We start from the raw sequence: 19,266 nt of genomic DNA, 5'->3' as shown, positions 1-19,266 counted from the left end.
GTCGACATACGACGCTAGAATTCCGTATAAGTATCCAACTTGTTAAATTGATTCTCACAAATTGCTTTATAAAGTTCTGTTTTAAAATACTACTCGTTTTTCAGCCATTCGCTTTTTAATCCCTCGGAATTAACGACACGTGATCGTTCTGCGATGTGATTATTTAATCATAATTATCAACCTGTCGCGTATATTTTTCCTTACTCGTATACATGAATATCGTTCCACGCGATAGATTACAGACACGCCTTCCGTCGTCTGTCGCGTGATAGCGACATCGTAACCGCCGCCATTGTCGTAATTATCTAATTAAACGATATATCCTATTCTTCTACGATTCTATCATGCACACGTTGACTAGTAATACACAGTTTGGTATCGTTAGTAATTTCTTTTTCTATCATATTGCATTAATTAATGACGTAGAAACACGGCACGTTCACTCAAACAAACCCACTAATTACTATGACGTGCACACGTAATTCATAAATATCGGCAGAATTTTTTTTTTGTTTTTAAACAAGCGTTAATTAGTATATTAAAAAAAATTTATTATTTTAATCTTTATATCATATATTTTAATTGCGTTTAATTTCTTCTTCGACTGCCTCGCGGTGCGTATTGCCGTTACACAATTGAGTTACGCTTTTATCTCGGGTCATGTACCAGAATAATGCCCGACTTGTTAACGCAATTTGACTATCAGCGTTAATGAAGGCGCGAGCAGGACATCGCGCGTTTAAGTTCCTTCAAGGACGCGCGCATACAACGTTACTCACATTACGTATATAAATCTACAAGAACATTCGTCTCCCGGAATCATTAAACCACCCCTCGTGCGGGTCTAAAAATAGTGCCCTCGACGTGAAACTATAATACACATCCACGTTTACCGCGCTGGACCGTGGCCTCGCATCCTACTCTCGAAATCGTAGCGATCCCGGTACGTGAAAGTCCTTGCCGATATGAGAATGTACGCGTGACATCTTTTATATCTATCCGAAAATGTATACGTTACGATCGACCCGTATGTGATCGATAATTATTTCTTATTAAGCGCTAATTAATTGAGCGCTAATAAAATTGTTCTAATGAATTTATGGCTGGAACGCCGTCGACGCCGTGATTTCTACGCCACTACGCGAAAAGGACTTATTGCTGGCTGGCACTTTGGTACAGGAACCCCGACGGGTAACTTCCGCCGATCAGTGAGCGACGTAGATGAGATCGCTGCCGCGGAAGATCGCCTCGATCACGGACTTCCGGTTGAAGTCGCCACCCCGGGACTCCATCGTGGCCACCAGCCGCTGATATCGGTTCCAGGCGGTCACCGACGCCGCTTCCTCTTCCGGCCAGTTTTTAATCTTCTCGTCGCCGGCGTCGACCGCAGCCTCGGAAGTCTGGCACGCAGCCTCCGCGTCCGGTACCATCTACGGAATTGCAATCGTATGTTAACCATCGTCGGAATTCTCCGCGATCGGCGACGGAAAGATTTATCATCGCGGGAAGTTCCCAGATTTTTATAATTATTATTATTTTTTTTTTTTTCTAACGCGACTATAAATCTGTCCGTCTCCGGTGCGAAATGAATTCCCGAAGCATTCAGTCGGGATAACCATCGCGTTATTAGCGATGAAATTAAAACCGCTGCACCCCGTCTTATCTTGAAATTGAATTTACGAATGGTATGTTTCTTATCTCGCGTTCGCCACGGCGGAATCCGTTTTGATTGCGAATCAGATCGATCTGCAATCGAGCGGAAGGGAAGTCCCTGAGGGACTTACGCGAGCCCGGCGAATGTTTGCTGAATGCATCGTAGACACGTGTAACGCTACCCTAAACCCCGAGTCTGAAATCAATACTCGAACGGCATTACACCGTTACTAAGGATGCCCCATCCCCCCATCGCCAGATTTCGCATTACCCCTGCGCTACTTCGGCCGACTTGAAGTTCAACGGCCAGCACGGAGCCGGTACCAATTACCGCGATATCAGCCTCGATCGTTAGATTTCCACTAATACGCGCATTACCGCTCAATTATTTATTAATCGACGGCTCGTTTGCTTGCGCGACGGCTAATCGCCGCCATCTGCGACGGGCATTCTCCTGAACAATTCCGCAATAATTACATCCACTCAATCGTCCGGCGTGAAACAAACAAACGCGGTGGTTATCAATTACAGCGAGATAACGACTGCTCGTAAATGAAATATAATAACTCCCGCGAGAGCAGGGAGACCGCTCGCATTCCGCGAGGCATGTTAACGCCGACGAACAATCGACAGAAGAAACCAATTGTCCGTAATTACCCGAACCCGTTACCTAATTATTCGCGCCGCTGGCTTGTTAATAAAGAACCGAGCGTTTAATTAATATAAAGAATCTGCAGGGAAACCTCACGGTCTCTCCAGTCGGCTCTTCCGCTCACCTTCAGCTTCCGTTACGGCTCCCCGTGGTCCAAGGGTGAAGGTCGCTGCAGCTGCAGCCGGAGACCGGCGTCGTTCTCCGGAAAAATTGAGACCTCGCGGCGGCTACCTTAGCGCGTAGACTGGGCCAGTGTGCGGTCCAACAATAACTGAGGAAGCTCGGCCAGTACGACGGCCATCAGCTGGATCCTCCGATGACTTTTCCCCCCTCTGGTGGTGCCCCAGAACTTACATGTGGCCACCATATGGGAGGGGAACGACGGAGGGGGTGCCGGGGTACAACACCGCGGTGGCCACCTCTTTCATTTTCTCACCCTCCCGGTCTCACCCCGGGCGACTCTTCGGCGTTTGTTCCTGGTCTCCCGTTCACCGTTCGCGTGTCGCGGAAACTTTTGCAGCCTCGAAGTCCAGCGCGAGACTGAGGCCGATCGGCGGAGTAAGCCCCGACGCGTACGACGCGAGTTTACGAGCGGTTTTATGCGTCGTTTACTGGCCACCGGCGTTATTACGACGGTATTCTTTGCGGCACAATCGCGCTCCGGCATGGAAATTGTGCTCAATGGTATAATTGCCCATTTCGCATCGATTTCCACGGCAGCGACGCCATAATTATGAACAAAGAGTGGCATTTTTATTCCCCTCGTCATTATCGTAATAAAAATTAAGTTATATTGGGAATAAATAGAATACTATAATCGGAGAGCATCCCGGCTCTCTTTATTAAACGTAATTAATTTTTCTTGTCACTTGAGGATACGGGTAACGGAGGGAAAGAAAAAAAAATATATGAATGTCGTTTTAATCTCCTTAGTGTATAGAGGCACTATGGAGGTATCAAAGACGAATTGTAACATTAATAGGCGCGGGTGGTTCGGACAGACTTGCCTCGAGTGATTCGAATTTAATTCGAAACGTCTGCATTCCGCGACGCGTCGGAGACGAAAGCCCGTCGTGGCGAACGCCATAGGGGCCACGTCGACCATTGTGGCGGTGTCGGGGAAATCGAGTAAATTGGCTGAATTGAATCGTCCGTGAACCAGCGCAGCGGCCATCGACAGAGATGCAGATAAATCCCGTATTGCGCAACCCGCTGATAGTCTTCTTTCCCCGATAACTCGAACTTGCAGTCGGCACTTTTGTGCGCACAAAAAAAAAATTATAATTTATTTAATTGCAGCTAAGCTTCGTCATTTTACGGTGGTTTCTAAAAAAAAGAAAGAAAATTAAAATAATAATTTGATCCAAGGATGTTTGATTTCGACTTAACGGAACCTGAAAGATGAGATGGTAAAATTTATCTGTGAGGGGCAACACGGCGAGCATTAGTCGGGCTGGTGCAAAAAAATGTCATATATCAAATGCTAAAACAGCAGAAAAAAGCTTGTGCACGTCGTCGCGCAAATGGTGGCAGCATGTCGCGCGCTGAAAGAAAAAGAGAGATTTTTTTTATCGCACCACAAATAATAATTATTTAAAAACTCTGTATTCCTTTTTCTTGTAAAAAAAAATGTCATTGTTAATCGAATGCGCTAGATCTTATAAACGACAAATTCGATAAAATCCTACGTTGGTTTTCTACTTATGAGTTCGGTTTACTTTGTGCAGATCGAATCGAGCGTTCGATTGATATCTCACGGCGAATGGAAAATTGATCTTTCACAAAATCCGCCAGATGCGGATCTAATGGCCAATCGGAGCCCATTGTCTCGCCGCGTGCGTGTCGAGGGCGCGTGCACCTATAAAGACGGCCACTTTCACAGCTGCCGGAAGTATACATCTGCTAACGCGGGATCTACTAACCGTGCGGAGGAGATTGGGGCGAGCCAGCTGAGTCGCCAGGCCGCGCTCCCGTGTTGCTTTGTAATTTCGTGTAATTATGAGAAGTCGCGAGTTGACGCGGCCAAGTACCGCTGTACCAAGACGCGCAATCAAGACGATTAATTAAAAAAAAAAGAAAAAAAAAAGGGCCGAGACGGAGAGCGAGATAGAGACCCTTACACGTGGCGGGTCCGCGGACATACGGCGAGGCCCACCTTTATTTTCGAAAAATAGCGGCAGCTGCCCGGAAGGAACGATCGCGGCTCGTGCTGAACACCTTTCGTCTCTAAATCGAGGGCTCACGGGTCCTGGCGATCTTGATGAGGATTCGTCACTAAATACAAAAATGCTTATTCAGATTAATATGCAACGAGCGATAGCTAAGTACGATAATACTGTTTTGTAATTTATTAATTAAAAAGTCAAAAGAAATAAAAATTAATTTGAAAAAGAAAAGTTTATAAACAGAAGGCGTGATTATCTCGATCGGGACAAACGGGTGCGTGTAAATAATAAATTATCGCGTCTTTAAATTTGCTTAAAACTGCATTACAAATTTGTACGTTCCGAGATATGCCGAAAAGAATGTCCGTACGTACGTACACACCCATACGCGTTGCATCTGTCCCGTCTGAAAATTATCCGCGTCACCAGTGACCGAGTGCGCAACCTTGTCGCACTCGTTATTAAAATAGCAATCAAGTTTCACGGACGGAAAAATCACGACGCGCGCGTGTGGTAAATCCGCTTCAAAAGTCGCCGCATTATCTAGCTCTTCGAACAACCGCGTTCGCGGTTAAACCACATGACTCGCCTCCCAACTTCATGCGAGACCCGCAGGTGTCTTCGAAGAAGAAAACACCTTATCGAGCGAACATCTCCCGTCTCGCTCAGACTTCTGTCCTTGTTTCGTCGAGATTGCGTTGTCGTTAAAACCTAAATAAATATAAGAAAGAAAAAAAAAAGTTTAGTAAAAAGACAAAGAGGATGAAAGCCAGATTGACTTTCTGATCTAATCGTGTGATAACGGCGATCACTTCTGATCAATCTGAGCAACGAAATGCAACGTCAATGGCCGCCGCCCGGGCGCAATGTCCTCCCAACCCTTTTTTCGTATTCTCACCCCCGCAGCTGACGAGCTGACGGGATACCACCTGACGGTTACCACCCGGGACAGCTGTTCTCTCCCCTTCGCGGAGCTCTCACGTTCACCATCTCGCTCTTTCCATTTCTCTCGCCGGTCCGTTCAAAACCCCGAAACGATTTCATATCGTAAAAAAAAAAGAAAAAAAAAAAGTTAAAAAAACCGCACGCTTCGTATCCAGGGACAGGATGCTCCGCGGTAATGGCGAGAGGAGAAAAATCGTCAGCGACGCAGCGGAAGCCACGCGGAGCAGTTCGACGAAACTGATGCGTCGGGTCTGTAATTGAGAAACAACGTTTTCATTAAGGAAACAAAGAAATAACAACGTTCTGATAACATTTCCATTACCTTACCTCGATGTCGGGGGAGTTTCTTCTACGGGTACCAAGTGGATTTCCTCCGTCTTCTCTCTCATGAATAAATTAAGTGAATCGTGGAATCGCGAGAGACCGGAGATGTCAACCGGCGCCTTTCTGGAATCGCGAGAAAGACGCGAAGGGAGGCGCATAGATCCTCCTGGTAACAGCAGTCGGCCCACTGCTCCCTTTCTCTCTCTCTCTCTCTCTCGCCCCGGCTTATTTTCGCTGGACGCGAGCGTCGAAGACAACAAAAGTACTTCGATGGAGCAGATGCATGGCATGTGCTACGAGCCGACACCAGATGCCCCATTGGCGTAGAGAGGGCCCCGATAAAGGTGCACGGGGCACGCGGGCACCCTTCGGGCTTAGTCGCGTGCCGAATCCACGACCGTTTCCTCCGCTTTCCTTTCCCCGTCGCCGCACTTCATATCGCGGACCGTTACTACTTCGGAAAAAGCTTAATAGTCGTCCCGAGTGGCCCCTTTTCGTCTCGCCAGTCGTGGATAGCTTTGACACAAGTACCAATTAATTTTCGCGAATTAAATCGTCACGATGTAGGCACCTCGACGTGTACGAACATCGGCGTTACACTTCGCGTGTAACTGAAAGCCAAATTTTAGGCACATCGAGCTTCGGTCTCTTGCGAACCGTGCCCCTGATTCGATCACTCGAAGTGGAAAATCCGGTTAAAGTGTAATTAAAATCAGGTTTCCGGGTGGTGCCTAAAAATACATTATTTCTTTTTTTTTTCCACAGATTGCCAAACGCTTCGGCCACGTCTGTAGACTGGATGGGACGAGAACGAGACGGCGGGCTGAATTAATTCAGCGGTCGTTTATTTACTGGTCAATGTTATCTACAGAGCTTTATTGTAAAAGTAACAATAGTCGTGTATAAGTTAAAACGATATCATACATATGTACAGCTTACCGTTCGGTCTCGCGCGAAGGAAAACTGAAAAAAAAAAAATAAAATAAAAGAAACTTCTTCGCGGCTCCGCCTCGCGGTCGTACTTGCGTGCGATCGAACGCATCGTAGTCTTTTTGATTTCCGCGACAAGTGACGCACGATCGAGGATCGATCGTCGATCCTGAGTCACTGGCGATGATCGGTTCCTCGTGTCGATTTTACTTTCGTTTCTTTTTGTTAACGCCGCCTTTTTTATTAATCGATTCGACGTTGACGCTGCGGGCGACGCGATCCTGATCAATTGCGACCAGAAACAACGATCGAAGCAGCGATCGAGACGTGGAAGCTTCAAAGGTTCGCGCGAGGAGCTTTGCCAGACACCCGAGATGCGCCAATGTGGTCAGCTTGCACTTTCGCGTGTAATCGCTGCTGAAGCAATCGTTGCTCCGAGCGAAACTACCCCTTTCAGTAAGCTACCGGTGTTTCTAAGGAAGCCCGCATCACGATCTGTTCGGGATAAACTCCTCGCGAGATCTTAATTCATGGAAGAAGACTCTCTGGTCCACGTGAAGTTCCTTTTTAGTCTCTGAGCTCTCGTCGTCTCTCGCTTAAAATTATGTATGTACAATATTTTCGGGATTCAGTGTCTCACTTTTCGACGTAGCAGCCGATTTTCTCGTATACGATCCAACCGAATATTACTTCGCACGTAATCGCCGACAGAACGTAGGACAATTTTTTCTTTCTTTTTTTATATTAAAAAAAAAATTTTTTTAATCACTAAAGATTCATAAATAGTTGGTTTTATTTCTTGTTGCTTTTTTTTATCACTAAAGATTCATGAATAGTTGGTTTTATTTCTTGTTTTTTTTTCTTTTTTTTTTATCGTTAAAAATTAATAAATAGTTGGTTTTATTTCTTGTTTTTTTTTTTTTATCTTTTTTATAAGCGTAATTTTTGGTGTAAAATCACCTTTGCAACAATCAAAATGCAATACTCTGTCGGCGATTACCGATGCCTGTTTTACTTCTTTTTCGTATCAAGTGCTTAACATTTTTTTTCTTTTTCTCGTTTTCTCACTTATCGTGATTTAATTCTTCCGATTGCCATTTTATTCACAACTAATCTGGAAATTTGTTTTAAGAATAATTCTAAATTGTGAGACTCGCCGATCGTTCCTCTACAGTTCGATTTTATTATTAGAAAAAATGTTTCTTTATTCTTGAAGTCATCTTTTCGAGAATATTGTTCGGAATTAATTATCACTTTTTGAAAAGTAGAAAATTGACGAATTTGAAATACTTTGCTACCTCGTTACGAAAAAGAAACGACGTCCATATCGATCCAGCGTATGAACGCTTATTATACATAATTATAATCGTCGAAAGCTAAAACCGACGTGGAAATAGACGCTCCAGTCAAAATATATAACCAACGACGTTCGAATAAAAATAATTTACTGCGACAAAGGTGGCGAAATTGAAAAGCTACTATTAACGTCGAATTACGTACAATATTAAATAATCCTTTACGACTCGGAAAGATAGTTCAAACTCTTCCTTCGAAAGAAGAACGAAGTATATAAAAAAGCGAAAAATCTTGTGCAAAACACGCCATGTTCTTATGCTCGTTTTATTTGAATAACAAGATAACGTCCCTCGGATGTATCTCGAGGGTCCTTCAACGGGACGCGACGCATGAAATAAGTTTAAGAATCGCTCACTACCTTAACGTCGAAGTCTCATCAATCCAAGAGCAAGCTCATGTCCTGAGAGCTGGCTGTGTACTCGGCGTGGTGAGTGAATGCCCTCTCTCTCTGCAAGTCCAGGTAGCTTTTCATCGCGACAACTGTGGGATGATGGAGCGGCAAACCCTCGTCTTCGACTAGGTACCGAACCGCCTCGGTGGTACAGGCGTCCCATCCTGCCGTCCAGGAGTCGGGCTTTTGCTCTTGCTGACTGCCGAAGGATTTCCCGGTCTGTTGGGCCCCCGTATCGTCCGTCCACGAGCGATCCGGACTCGAAGTCCCGAAGACTCGATCACGGGGCTCGTGACAGCTTCCAAAGCTCGCGAACTTGACGAGACTCGCGTTTCGCTCGTCGAGCTCGTTGAAGTAAGCGAGATCGCCGTGGCCGAAGCCACTTTGAACGGACGTTCTGGGACGATCCGCTTGACTCCGAAGGCGATCGAGGTAGCTGGTGTCCTGCAGCATTTCCACGTTGCGCATCGCGTTCTGATCCTGATGGCACGCCTGTCTGCTGCCCGAGGACTGCTTCTGGGCGTATTTGAGTTCCTGGGCGAGGGACGCGGCCAGCTGGCGCAAAAGTTTGGTGTTACCCGTCTCCTCGTCGTCTTCTTCAAACTCGTCAATGTCGACCTCGACGCCTTCGTCTTCCGACGACGACAGAAGGTCCTCGTCGTCCTCGTCCATGTCCAGCAAGGTCAGCAACCGTTCGGCGGCATCTGCGCAGGTTGCAAACGGTCTACGTTATCTGCTAATGCGAGAGAACTGGCTCGAAGAGGTAAAAGCCGATTTGCAAAGCCAATCCCACTGGCTTAACGTTACCAGCAGGTTGATTAATAAATTTTGCAACAAAACAAAAGATGGTACGATTGCGCGCCGCGAGCCTCGCGGGATCGCCGGATGTCCGCGAGAATTCTCTCGAGAGGGACAAGGCATCGCAGATGCATCTGCGAATAAAGACGTGGCGGGCACTCGCACCGAATCGACGACAATAACCGGGAGAGAGTGCATTATTGTAACAACCGGACCGCGATTCGGCGAGCGGCAGTCCGCCGCAATGAGGCCGGGCGGCCCGGTTTTGCGGTCCTGTGGGAATCCTGCCCCATAAACGTCCCACGGGAACTACCTGTCGCCCGTAACCCACACCCCGCTCGCATCCGCTCAGCGAGTCGCCGTATTTCGCACGAGTCCTCTCCTCTTTCTCATCTCCCTCGTTCGTGTGCAGCGACGTCGCGATGCCGACGTTCACACACCGGCGAGAGAGCGGAAAGGTCGTTCCTTCTTCGCAGAGGGTAGCTTCGAGATATACCTGTTCCTGGGAACCGGGGTGATCACGATCGAAACGCGAACGATCGATTAAAACCTGATGAATTAACGCTAAAACCATAGGCGTTATCTAATAAGCGACGCGAAAAGAGCTAAATCACTTTTCGGAATATAATTAAATTTTTTTTAATACAAATTACGTTAACGTCGAAATAAAAATCAAAGATAAAAATGTATATTTCAAACGTGATCGTACGCGAATTTTCAAAAGGTAAAATACGTAAAATTTTAGTTGTATTTTTTAACAGCGTTTTGCTTTTTCTTTTTGATTTTTTTTTTTTTTAATTTACGACAATTAAAAACAATTGGAAAATTTGAGTAATGCGCTTCTCCATTATTACCATATCTTTTCTCAACGTCACAAAGGTAGTTGATCAACGTTTTTCAAATAGACGTGTGTTACGGCTCCGCGCCGTACTTGTCTTCCCTTTTTTTTCTGAACGATAATAGAAAAGTCTGGACCAGTCGCGGGAGCGAGTTCGTTGATTCCTCTTTTTTTTCAGACGTTTCTCTCTTTCTCTCTCGAAAGAAGAATCAATGCGACTCCCTGTGCCGGACGTTCCCACAGGGATACCCGCATTTAAATGTCCTGCTCCTGCAGTCTACGGGACGTGGTGAGGTTCGGACTGGGTTGAGTTAGGTTAAGCAACGGTTTAAAGGGCCCGAAGAATGCTAACGAATGAGCCGTTTGTCTCTACCCTCAAATAAAAAAATTAAAAAAATTATTTTAATATATTATCTTTTATAATAAAAAAAAATAATAAAGAATTATATTAAATGCATTCTACTAACCGCATAAAATATTTAGAACTTTTATTGAATCATTTATTCACTGGAATTAATAGATGACACGAAACTGATAAGAACTTCTATTTCATATTCAGTGTCTTTCGCAAAAAAAAAGGAAAAAAAAAATTATAATAAGTAATAAAATCTCGTGTCTGGTGTCATAACAGCGTCATGAATATCGTCGTGCACTGTGCTCCCACTGTATAGCAAGCGTTACGTAATGTCAGTATCCCGCTCCCTTCTATTTGTAGATTGTTATGTTTGCGGCATGTATATGATGACGTGTCGGGACCGAGCTCGAGATCTGCCGGCCGCGAGTCGATCGCTCTCGCTCGTCATCCGCGGGGAAAATCACGCGGGGGACACAGAGATAAAACTTCGCAAACACGCGAGCGAGGAAGCGACGCGTCTGCTGAAAAAAAAAAAAAAAAAAAGGAAAAAAGAAAAAACAAGCAAGATAAGAGAAAGACTCGAAAGAGCGAAGTCTCACGGGCCGGTCTCCGAACCAGATCGAGTTTAAAAAACGATAAGGAGCTCCACGCGGTTGAAATTAACGGCGCTCCGTTTAGACGTTATCAAAAGCAAATTGCCTGCTAGTCTGGCAGAAGGCGGCAGCAGCTTGCCAAGTTCAAAGGAAAAAAAAAAAGAAAAGTAATAATAAAGAAAAAAAAAAGAAAAAATTGTTACAAACTGTTCGCGTGAGATAATCTTTAAGCAACAAACTTATTCACGACGACGAGGCGAGCGAGCGCGATTTACGACGGCCCCGGAATTATTATCCTCGGCGGCCAATCGGCGTAATGATGCAGTGTATTGCGACTTAAATTACGCTCGGATCGACTTTAATCACGGCCGATCGATCGGTGTCATCGTGACTGCCATAAATTTATTTACGATGCGTTTTTTTTTAAACTCGCGTCGTGATCCCGAGTTTCGCTCGCGACGGAGGGAGGCGCCGTAATTCTCGCGGAACCGGGAGACTCTTGTAGCTGTATGTACGTACACCGAGAGCCGGCATTAGCATGGAGAATTCATATTTCAGGAGGAGATCGGCCCGAGCTGCACCGGCGAAGCTATTCTCCCCGGCGAAGCCGACTTATGCTTCGTGATTAATGACGCCGACCTAATAAATTTTAATGGCTCGCTCGCGCGCGAGCGCGCCCTGCTTTACGAATAAACACGGGTACAAAGTTTCGCGCTGTTACGCTATTATAGAAGATATCCACGTCATTTGCACCTTATTAAAAGTTTTAATCGAGACGGCTCGAATGCCGCGCTCCCACCGCGCCTCCCGCGCCGATTCGCTTTATCGCCTCGGAAAATCTCCCAATTCAGCAAACTAATTAAACGGCTGATGTACTAATAAAGGAACGAACTTCTCCGCGCGTAGAAATAAAACGGACGAGGTGTCGGGCCCTCGTTTTGAAGCGTGAAATCGTTGCGCAATTTGCATTTTATTTTTGGAAACTGCTGGTTATTTCCGCGGTGCAATAGTTTAATTTTCGTGTTAAACAAAATGGAAGTAGAATACGTTAAAGAAATTTGCAACGTTAATTAAAATGATTTAACAAACTGTGTTATAAAAAAAATATATATTTCTATTCTCACGCTGAAAAAGGATTGTTAAGAGAAACGGGAAGATGCACTGTTATTATTATAAAAAATAGCATTTTACAACGGAGCGCAATTAGGGACTTTTTAGAGCATGGAAATTTTTCCCAGGATTGTTCTCGTAAGTAAAAGATTTCCATTTTATTCTTAAATCCCAAAAGGAGGTAAAATGTATTGTATTTACGCGAAAACGGGCAACGATAAATTCTGTGTATCTTTTTAAGTAGAATTTTAAGCAGAAAACTGTAACTTCTGTTTATGATTGCGCAACTAAGCGTGTATATTTTTGGTAACGTAATAACACACGCGAATTAAATGTGAATGTATGTACGGGAATAATGCGATAAAAAGCTGCGTGAATAAATTACCTCGTATTGTACGTGAATTATCCGCTATGTCGGTGGCCGTGTCGACGAAGTCCTCCAAACTTTTGCCATCTTCTACGCTATCGCCTCCGCAATCCATCATTGTGTCCTGCGCAACATGACATAGTGAAAAAGAAAATGAGTTTTACTCCGGCAAAATATTTTATTACTTCGCGAATAAGTATTCCGAGATAAGTGACGGGTAGCAATATATCATTTACTTTGCAATATCGCGTTTTCAATTGTCAATTAATAATAATTTGACGCAGTTCAATTTTTATACAGTCTAGACACGCTTCCTAATAATAATAAGAATAATTTTAAACGCATGAATATATTAAGAATTTTTCCTTATTTATAAATAAGGAAAAATTCTTAATATATTAATTCTGTATTGTGTCACACGTGTGATAAAAATTGTTATAGTTGAACTTGAAAATTTACCGAAACGGTCAAGAAGTCGGATTTACGAGTGACCTTTTTCGCAAAATTTGGTAAATTTATTATTCCTCGACGGCGGTAGTAACCATTAGTCAGCTCCAGCAGGCGGGCAAACCATATTTTACAAGCCGCACAATGACTAGCGGTAAATAAAAGACAAAAGGAGAGCCACGGATAGGCAGCTAATTGCATTGTGTTCCATTGTGCTTTGCGTAAAAATGTGAGAAAGGTTTCTGCTGTTCGTCTGGATCTTCGGGGACGTCAGGTCAAAATAAAATTTATAATAATGCCAAAGTTCGCAAGATGATTCGAAGAAAGAGAGATATATTTTAAAGAGGCTTTTCTCGTGGATGACAAAAAAAAAAAAGAAAAAAAAGAAGAGAGACAAGACTCGCCACGCGAACATCGCCAATGCCAATTCCCTTGGATCGGTGAAAGCGAGAACGCAGAGAAAGTTCGTGAATGCGTTAAAACGATCGTGACGTCGGTCATAACAAGAATTCAAGAATGGAAGTTGCATCGAAGTGAAGAGAAAAAAATAAAAACGGCGATTACTGAAGAAGAAAAAAATTTACACGATTTGCAAATATTTTCCGTCGTAGAGAATTAAATTACAAAATTAAGTATCTATAAATTACACATTTACGACGTACGTGACAGAATAACAGCTTCGCGGTATATAAATTAATATTCCACACTCTTAATTTTTCATTTTATTTTAAAGATAACAGTGACGGAAAACGGTGCTAAAAACAACGTTTAATAAAAGCATAAGAAACGAATTTTGTTCTGCTTGTCGCGCGGTAATTATCGTCGGTATGGAAAATAGCTTTAATGAGCCGTGTGTCAGAATCGATACACTCCGTAGTCTCTCGTCGTTAATTGCCACGGTATGGAAATGCATTGAATTAAAAACTAACCCGATACGCTCGCGCGATCAATCGCGATCGCGACGTCTGTTCGTTCTCGCCAAATTAAAAGCAAGCCCGATCGTACAGCGGCGGTCGTTGCAAACTTTTCTCCAGGAACGCGCTTTTTACGGATCGCTGAGGAGATAATTGGGGAAATGAGGAAGTCGACCACGCGAGGAACGAACTAAAGTGTAATAATTGATAGCGTCCCGATATTTTTCTTGCTTAAACTCCGACGTAGAATCGAGGAATCTACCCGAACGTTAGGTATGCGCTAATCGATATTTGAACGAGCAGAAATAGACTTTCAGCACCAGGGCCTATCCGCAGGGTCTTCCAAAATTTCCACCTCGAAAAAGCGAAGGAATCGTCGCGCGGCGAGAAACGAGGGTAACGTTCAAAATGCAATTGATACACGCGAGCGGCGGCGTGCAACGCAAATCCTTCGTGACGGTTATAATTTGGGGTATCGATCGGCGAGCGAAATGCGAGTTTACTTTAGTTAATGAAGCGCAGACACGTCTAACTAACAGTGAAATAATTTACTACAACAATCCGTTCGATGGCACTGCGGCAAAGCTCACAGTTGCAAAACTGAATAAAGCTTTCGAGTCCAAAGACAAAAAAAAAAAAAATTATAGTAATATTGATTCGACGTTTAAATTAGAAAATTAAAATAAAATAATTAAAAGGCGACTTTGTTACGTGAATCGAATGATTTTTCGTGTCGAAAATATAATTCTCGCCTCGTTCAAGTTCTCGACCGAAAACGGTACGCGGATTTCGAAGCAAACAACAGTTTATTTTACTTAACTGCGGAGCAATTTTGTCCCGCTTGAATCGCCGACTCAGCTAATTAATTCGCGTCGCAAAATAGTACGCGGTATACAGAAATAAAAGGCCGCAAATGAAGCTACATGCCGGGCGCAGATAAGGTGAGTGATCGGGAATGTGTGACTATCGCAATGAAAAAATCCTTAACAAGCCGCGCATCAGGTTACTAAAATACACCTCAAGGATATCAAGATGCGATAACAACCACAGTGTGAAAATTAAACGCTCGGGGAGGAAAAAGCAGGATTAATTAAATTTTATTAAGCACCCGTCCTCGATCAAAAACAAAAAACGATTAATAATTAAATAATTGCGCGGAGCAATTTGAAAAAAAAAGAAAATTAAAAAAAAAAAGATGATTAGTCATTGAACATTTTTTCCACTTCGCACGGAGGATCTTCTGTAAAAATGACAAGAATTCCCTTCAGTTTCGTCTTTATCAAGACTCGCGGGTATAAATAGAACGCAGACAGAATGCGCGAAGATGCGTAAGTATAGCACACGGCAAAAGGACACGTTTGACTACTTCGATGCAGTAGTCTCTTTATTAATTGCCAGGCAGGCAGTTGTAAAGGCGCAAAATGCTACAAATAATGCCGTCGATAATTTAAATTGGAATACGCCGCGAGTTAAAGCGGATTAGCCGCAAGAAAGTAAGTTCTGGAAAAAAAAAGAACTTCACGAGGCATCATAAATTTCGAGATTTAAGTGAGAACAAATTATTTTGCCAACCGCGACGACGCGAGTTGATTTAATCCTTAATTCCGTATTATAATGACGTCATAATTAAAGCGCATTAAAAAAAAATTATTTTGATAAAATTAATAATATTTTTAACGAGTATAAAACAGAAACAAGTGTAATATATTAATCTTTTTTTTTTTTATTAACAGTAAAATATAAAAATCTCGTCTTCATGAAAATAAATTTTAGTTTCTCATTTTTGCTTTCAAAAAAAAAGAAAATTCAGCGGAACCGTAAATTAAATCGAACGAGCGGCCGAAGGGAAACCTCTAAAATAATCGAAGCTGCAGAAGATTATCGGGATGAGTTCGTGACTTCTTTCGTGCGTGCGGTGAATATACAAATTTCAATGCTCGAGAGGAAGAGAAACGCGGTCGGGAATAACCACGGCGCTTCATGCAAGATCGCGATTTTCGAAGAACTTCCCTTTTCGCCCCGCGTTACGGAGAAGTACCGCCGAGGATGCGGTTAACTGCAGAAAAGGGCGCATCCTTCGCGCAATAGGATCCGATTTGAAATTCTAATCCTAGCCTGGCCGTCGCTTCGATAGAATTTTAAGCGAGAAAACTCGCGGCGAGTCATCTCGCCGCGACGAGAAGATTGGAGCCGAGCGATAAATAAGTAAGCGGACGCCGTGCGAAGGAGAGCTTGGAATCCAAAGAGGATCTAACATTCGTAAGCAGGAAATTGCATTTATACAGATCGTATCGGGGAGTAGATGGGTAATAGATGGATGGTAAAAGACGGGGCAAAGTCGACGGGGTGGAGTATCGCGACGGAGATAGTAATTTCCACGGGCCGATGTTAACTCCGCAGTCTCTGATGAAAAGCGGGTGATAACGAGCGCGCGCTCGAATCGATGGCACGTCTTTTATCGCTAATGACGTCCTTTACAGTAATGTATTAATGCTGCCGAATTAATGCCGGACGAATAGATGCTGAAAATTACTTATCCCGAGCACTGAGTAATTTTCAGTATTTACTTGGAAGGATTAATTAAAAAATGTTTTAAAAGGATGCGTGGACTAAAAAACGTCGGATAAGAAAGGAAAAAAAAATGAAAGAAATTAGGTGTGCGTCTAGAGTTCTTCTGTGCAGATGGAATCAAAACTGTTAACAAACGTGAACGAGAGCACTTCTAGCTTTAACGCGAAGCGGAGATTTAGATCGTCAAGTGAAATCCGTGCGATCGTCGCCGCAAAACTTGATCGCCGTTTTCTAATAGACGGATGGAAAAAGCGACCGGGGAAGGAATTGAGTAATTTGAACTCGTTGATGTCCTCGCAAGAAGCTTCACAATTGCATTGAAAACGAAGGGAACGCGTACCGCGCGATGGAGAACGAGCAAATAAAAAAAAAAAGAAAAAAAAAATCAAAATGAAGGACCGATTCGCAATCGATTCCGAGCAGGTGCACATTGGCAGTCGAACGAAATGCATTCCGCGGCGCGATCGTAAATACAGATGATTATCAAACGGCGAATTGGAATTTTTCCGAGAACATCGCGCCGAAATAGCAAAGGCACATTGCGAATCGATGATCGGCGACATTCGAACGAAAGCGAGGGGACGAATTTTAAAACAAAGAGCGATGGCGAGTTTCGATTATTATCTGGACCTCAAATTTCAAACTATTTTTTTTTTATGTAGTTCTATGTGATGGGATATTAATTTCAGAAAAATTTCATGATGAGCAGAGGCACGGTTTCAGAGATACAGAAAGGGATGAAATTAATATCTCATTATACAATATTATTTGACATAAAAAGAATTTAAATTTTAAGGTCTAAGAAATAAGCCAAAAAAAAGAGATCTTTTTGCCATCACTCTTTAAAATAAATATATCCGAAGCGCGGCATGAAAGCGGTGCGACCGTAGCACGTGTTAATTAATCGAGAGGCACTGGGTGTCTTTATTACGCAACTGGAGCGATTGATATAAATTAATCGAGTAAATTAATTAACACCGAGAATTAATATAAAAATCTTAAAGTACGAAATTATTCGCGGCTTCCACGCAATTATTTAACATATCACGAATATAAAAATATCGATAGAATTTTATCTCCAAGCGTTCGGAATTCATTTCAATTTGCGGCCAATTTTTCAACCTCTCGATAACTTCGCCCACCAGATAAAGGCACAATTGTGCCTCCGTTTATTTGAAAAGTGAGATAAAGACGAACGGGCGCGTTCACCCGGCAGTTAAAATCATCGAGAAGCCGAAGGCGACCGATCCTGAAAACAAATTAATCTCCGAGAAACGGCCGGCGAGGGAGAAACGTCGTCCTTTTCACCGGCGCGATTGTAATCTTTTTCCCTTTGACGATTCGAGCTAGGACGACGTTCGCTCTCGCCGCCCATTGATCCGAGAATCCGCGAGAAGGCAAGGCCGACTCTCGCGGCTGCATCAGTCGTTACGTACCTCCGACAGGGCGTCCTCCATCATATCGCTCGTGTCCCTCATGGCTCCCGATGAAAACTGGCACCGACAACAATCACTCTACGCCCACGTTCCTCACCGTTTTTTTCCTCGCTCTTCTCTCCCCCTCCGGGGGGGGGGGGCCGTCTTCTCGCTTTCCTCCCTCGTTCCCCGCCCGCGGGTCCTTTCCTCTCGCGGAACTGTCGGCTACGCCGTGGACGGAGAGCCACGGCGGACGGGCACTCTCTTGCTCCAGCAGCAGCACCGAGGAGGAATTCCGTGACGTCACGTGCGGCACATTTCCTCGATCGCCAAGCGGGCGCGGGCGGACTCGCGCGTTCGGCCGCTTCGTCGGCTGCGTGCCGCCGCTGCCGCTAGCTGCACGGCTTTTGACGGATCGATCGTATCGCGACGTGTCGTTCTCCTGGGGCCGCTCGCGCCTCCTCTCGCCGCCGCCGTCGTCGCGAGTCTCGCGAAATTGCTGAGGCTCGCGGGATGCGCGCGGACTCCGCCGCCGTCTCTCGCACCGATTTCTATCTTCCTTCGCCCCTCCCCCCTCCTTTTCCTTTTTTCTTGAATTTCCGCGACACCGAAGAGCTTCTGGCACCACGCGCTCACCGCTCGCAAGCCCGGCGACCCATCGGAGTCCGCGACTTCGGAGACACTGGCCCGCTCGCTGGCAGGTAATGCCGAGTGCAGCAGGTCGGGACCCTCCTGCCAGAAGGCAGATCCGCCACCATGACGGGTCCCCGGCGCACGCTCGCCCGTTCTCCGTCTCCGTCTTTCTCTTTGTCCGCCGAGCGGCGCCACCCGATGACCCTCTTCCTCGCCCGCCGCTTTCTCTATCTCGCCGACGCTCGAGGTACACACCGGCCTCGTTCCATCCTCCTTGCGCAGATACGTTTAACAACCAAACGCTCCGATAACTCCTGCAATTTTAATCCCCTCCCTCTCGGCCCCCTGAAAATTTATTCGAAAACATGCAACTCGCAAGAGCCTTCCTTTTAGAATTCGAAACTACTTGGAAACTTAATCTTTATCTTGATTACTATTTTCTTTTTTATATAAATATTAATTATTACTAAATAAAAATTAATCATTTTGTTTATACATATGTATATGTATGCAGATAAAAAGCTGAGAACGTAGGCTGAGGTAGTTTTAAGATGTTAGGAGATAAGTTAGAATAAGAGACATAGATGTAAAAGTAGATTAAAAATCTACGGGGATCAAATTGATTTCTATCTATGTAACTAATTTTAATAATAATATGCAACAGAGTTTAGTTTACTTTAATTATCGCTGAGCGTCTTTCCTCCTTTTGCCGTTAAAAATGAGCGTTTCTTGTCGGTGTTATAAAGTGGTTCGCGCATTCTGGTCGAAGGCAGGAGCACGGACGAACAGCTGCTATTTCACCTGTTCGA

The 19,266-nt window shown here is 44.3% G+C and overlaps 1 protein-coding gene across 1 annotated transcript; it reads right to left on the bottom strand.

The window, feature by feature from the left end:
- Positions 1-7,567: 7,567 nt before the first annotated feature.
- On the bottom strand, positions 7,568-19,264 carry LOC139103665 (uncharacterized). The gene is made up of 4 exons (XM_070658572.1): positions 19,134-19,264; positions 17,846-18,802; positions 12,496-12,601; positions 7,568-9,120 (listed from the first exon to the last, which is right to left on the bottom strand). The coding sequence occupies exons 2-4, from the start codon at positions 17,885-17,887 to the stop codon at positions 8,402-8,404; spliced, it is 867 nt and encodes a 288-aa protein (XP_070514673.1). The 5' UTR covers positions 17,888-18,802; positions 19,134-19,264; the 3' UTR covers positions 7,568-8,401.
- Positions 19,265-19,266: the final 2 nt, after the last annotated feature.

This window comes from Cardiocondyla obscurior, linkage group LG06 (assembly GCF_019399895.1).
Source record: "Cardiocondyla obscurior isolate alpha-2009 linkage group LG06, Cobs3.1, whole genome shotgun sequence".
In the NCBI taxonomy this organism is placed as follows: Eukaryota; Metazoa; Arthropoda; class Insecta; order Hymenoptera; family Formicidae; genus Cardiocondyla; species Cardiocondyla obscurior.
This window is presented reverse-complemented; position numbering and strand designations above follow the sequence as displayed.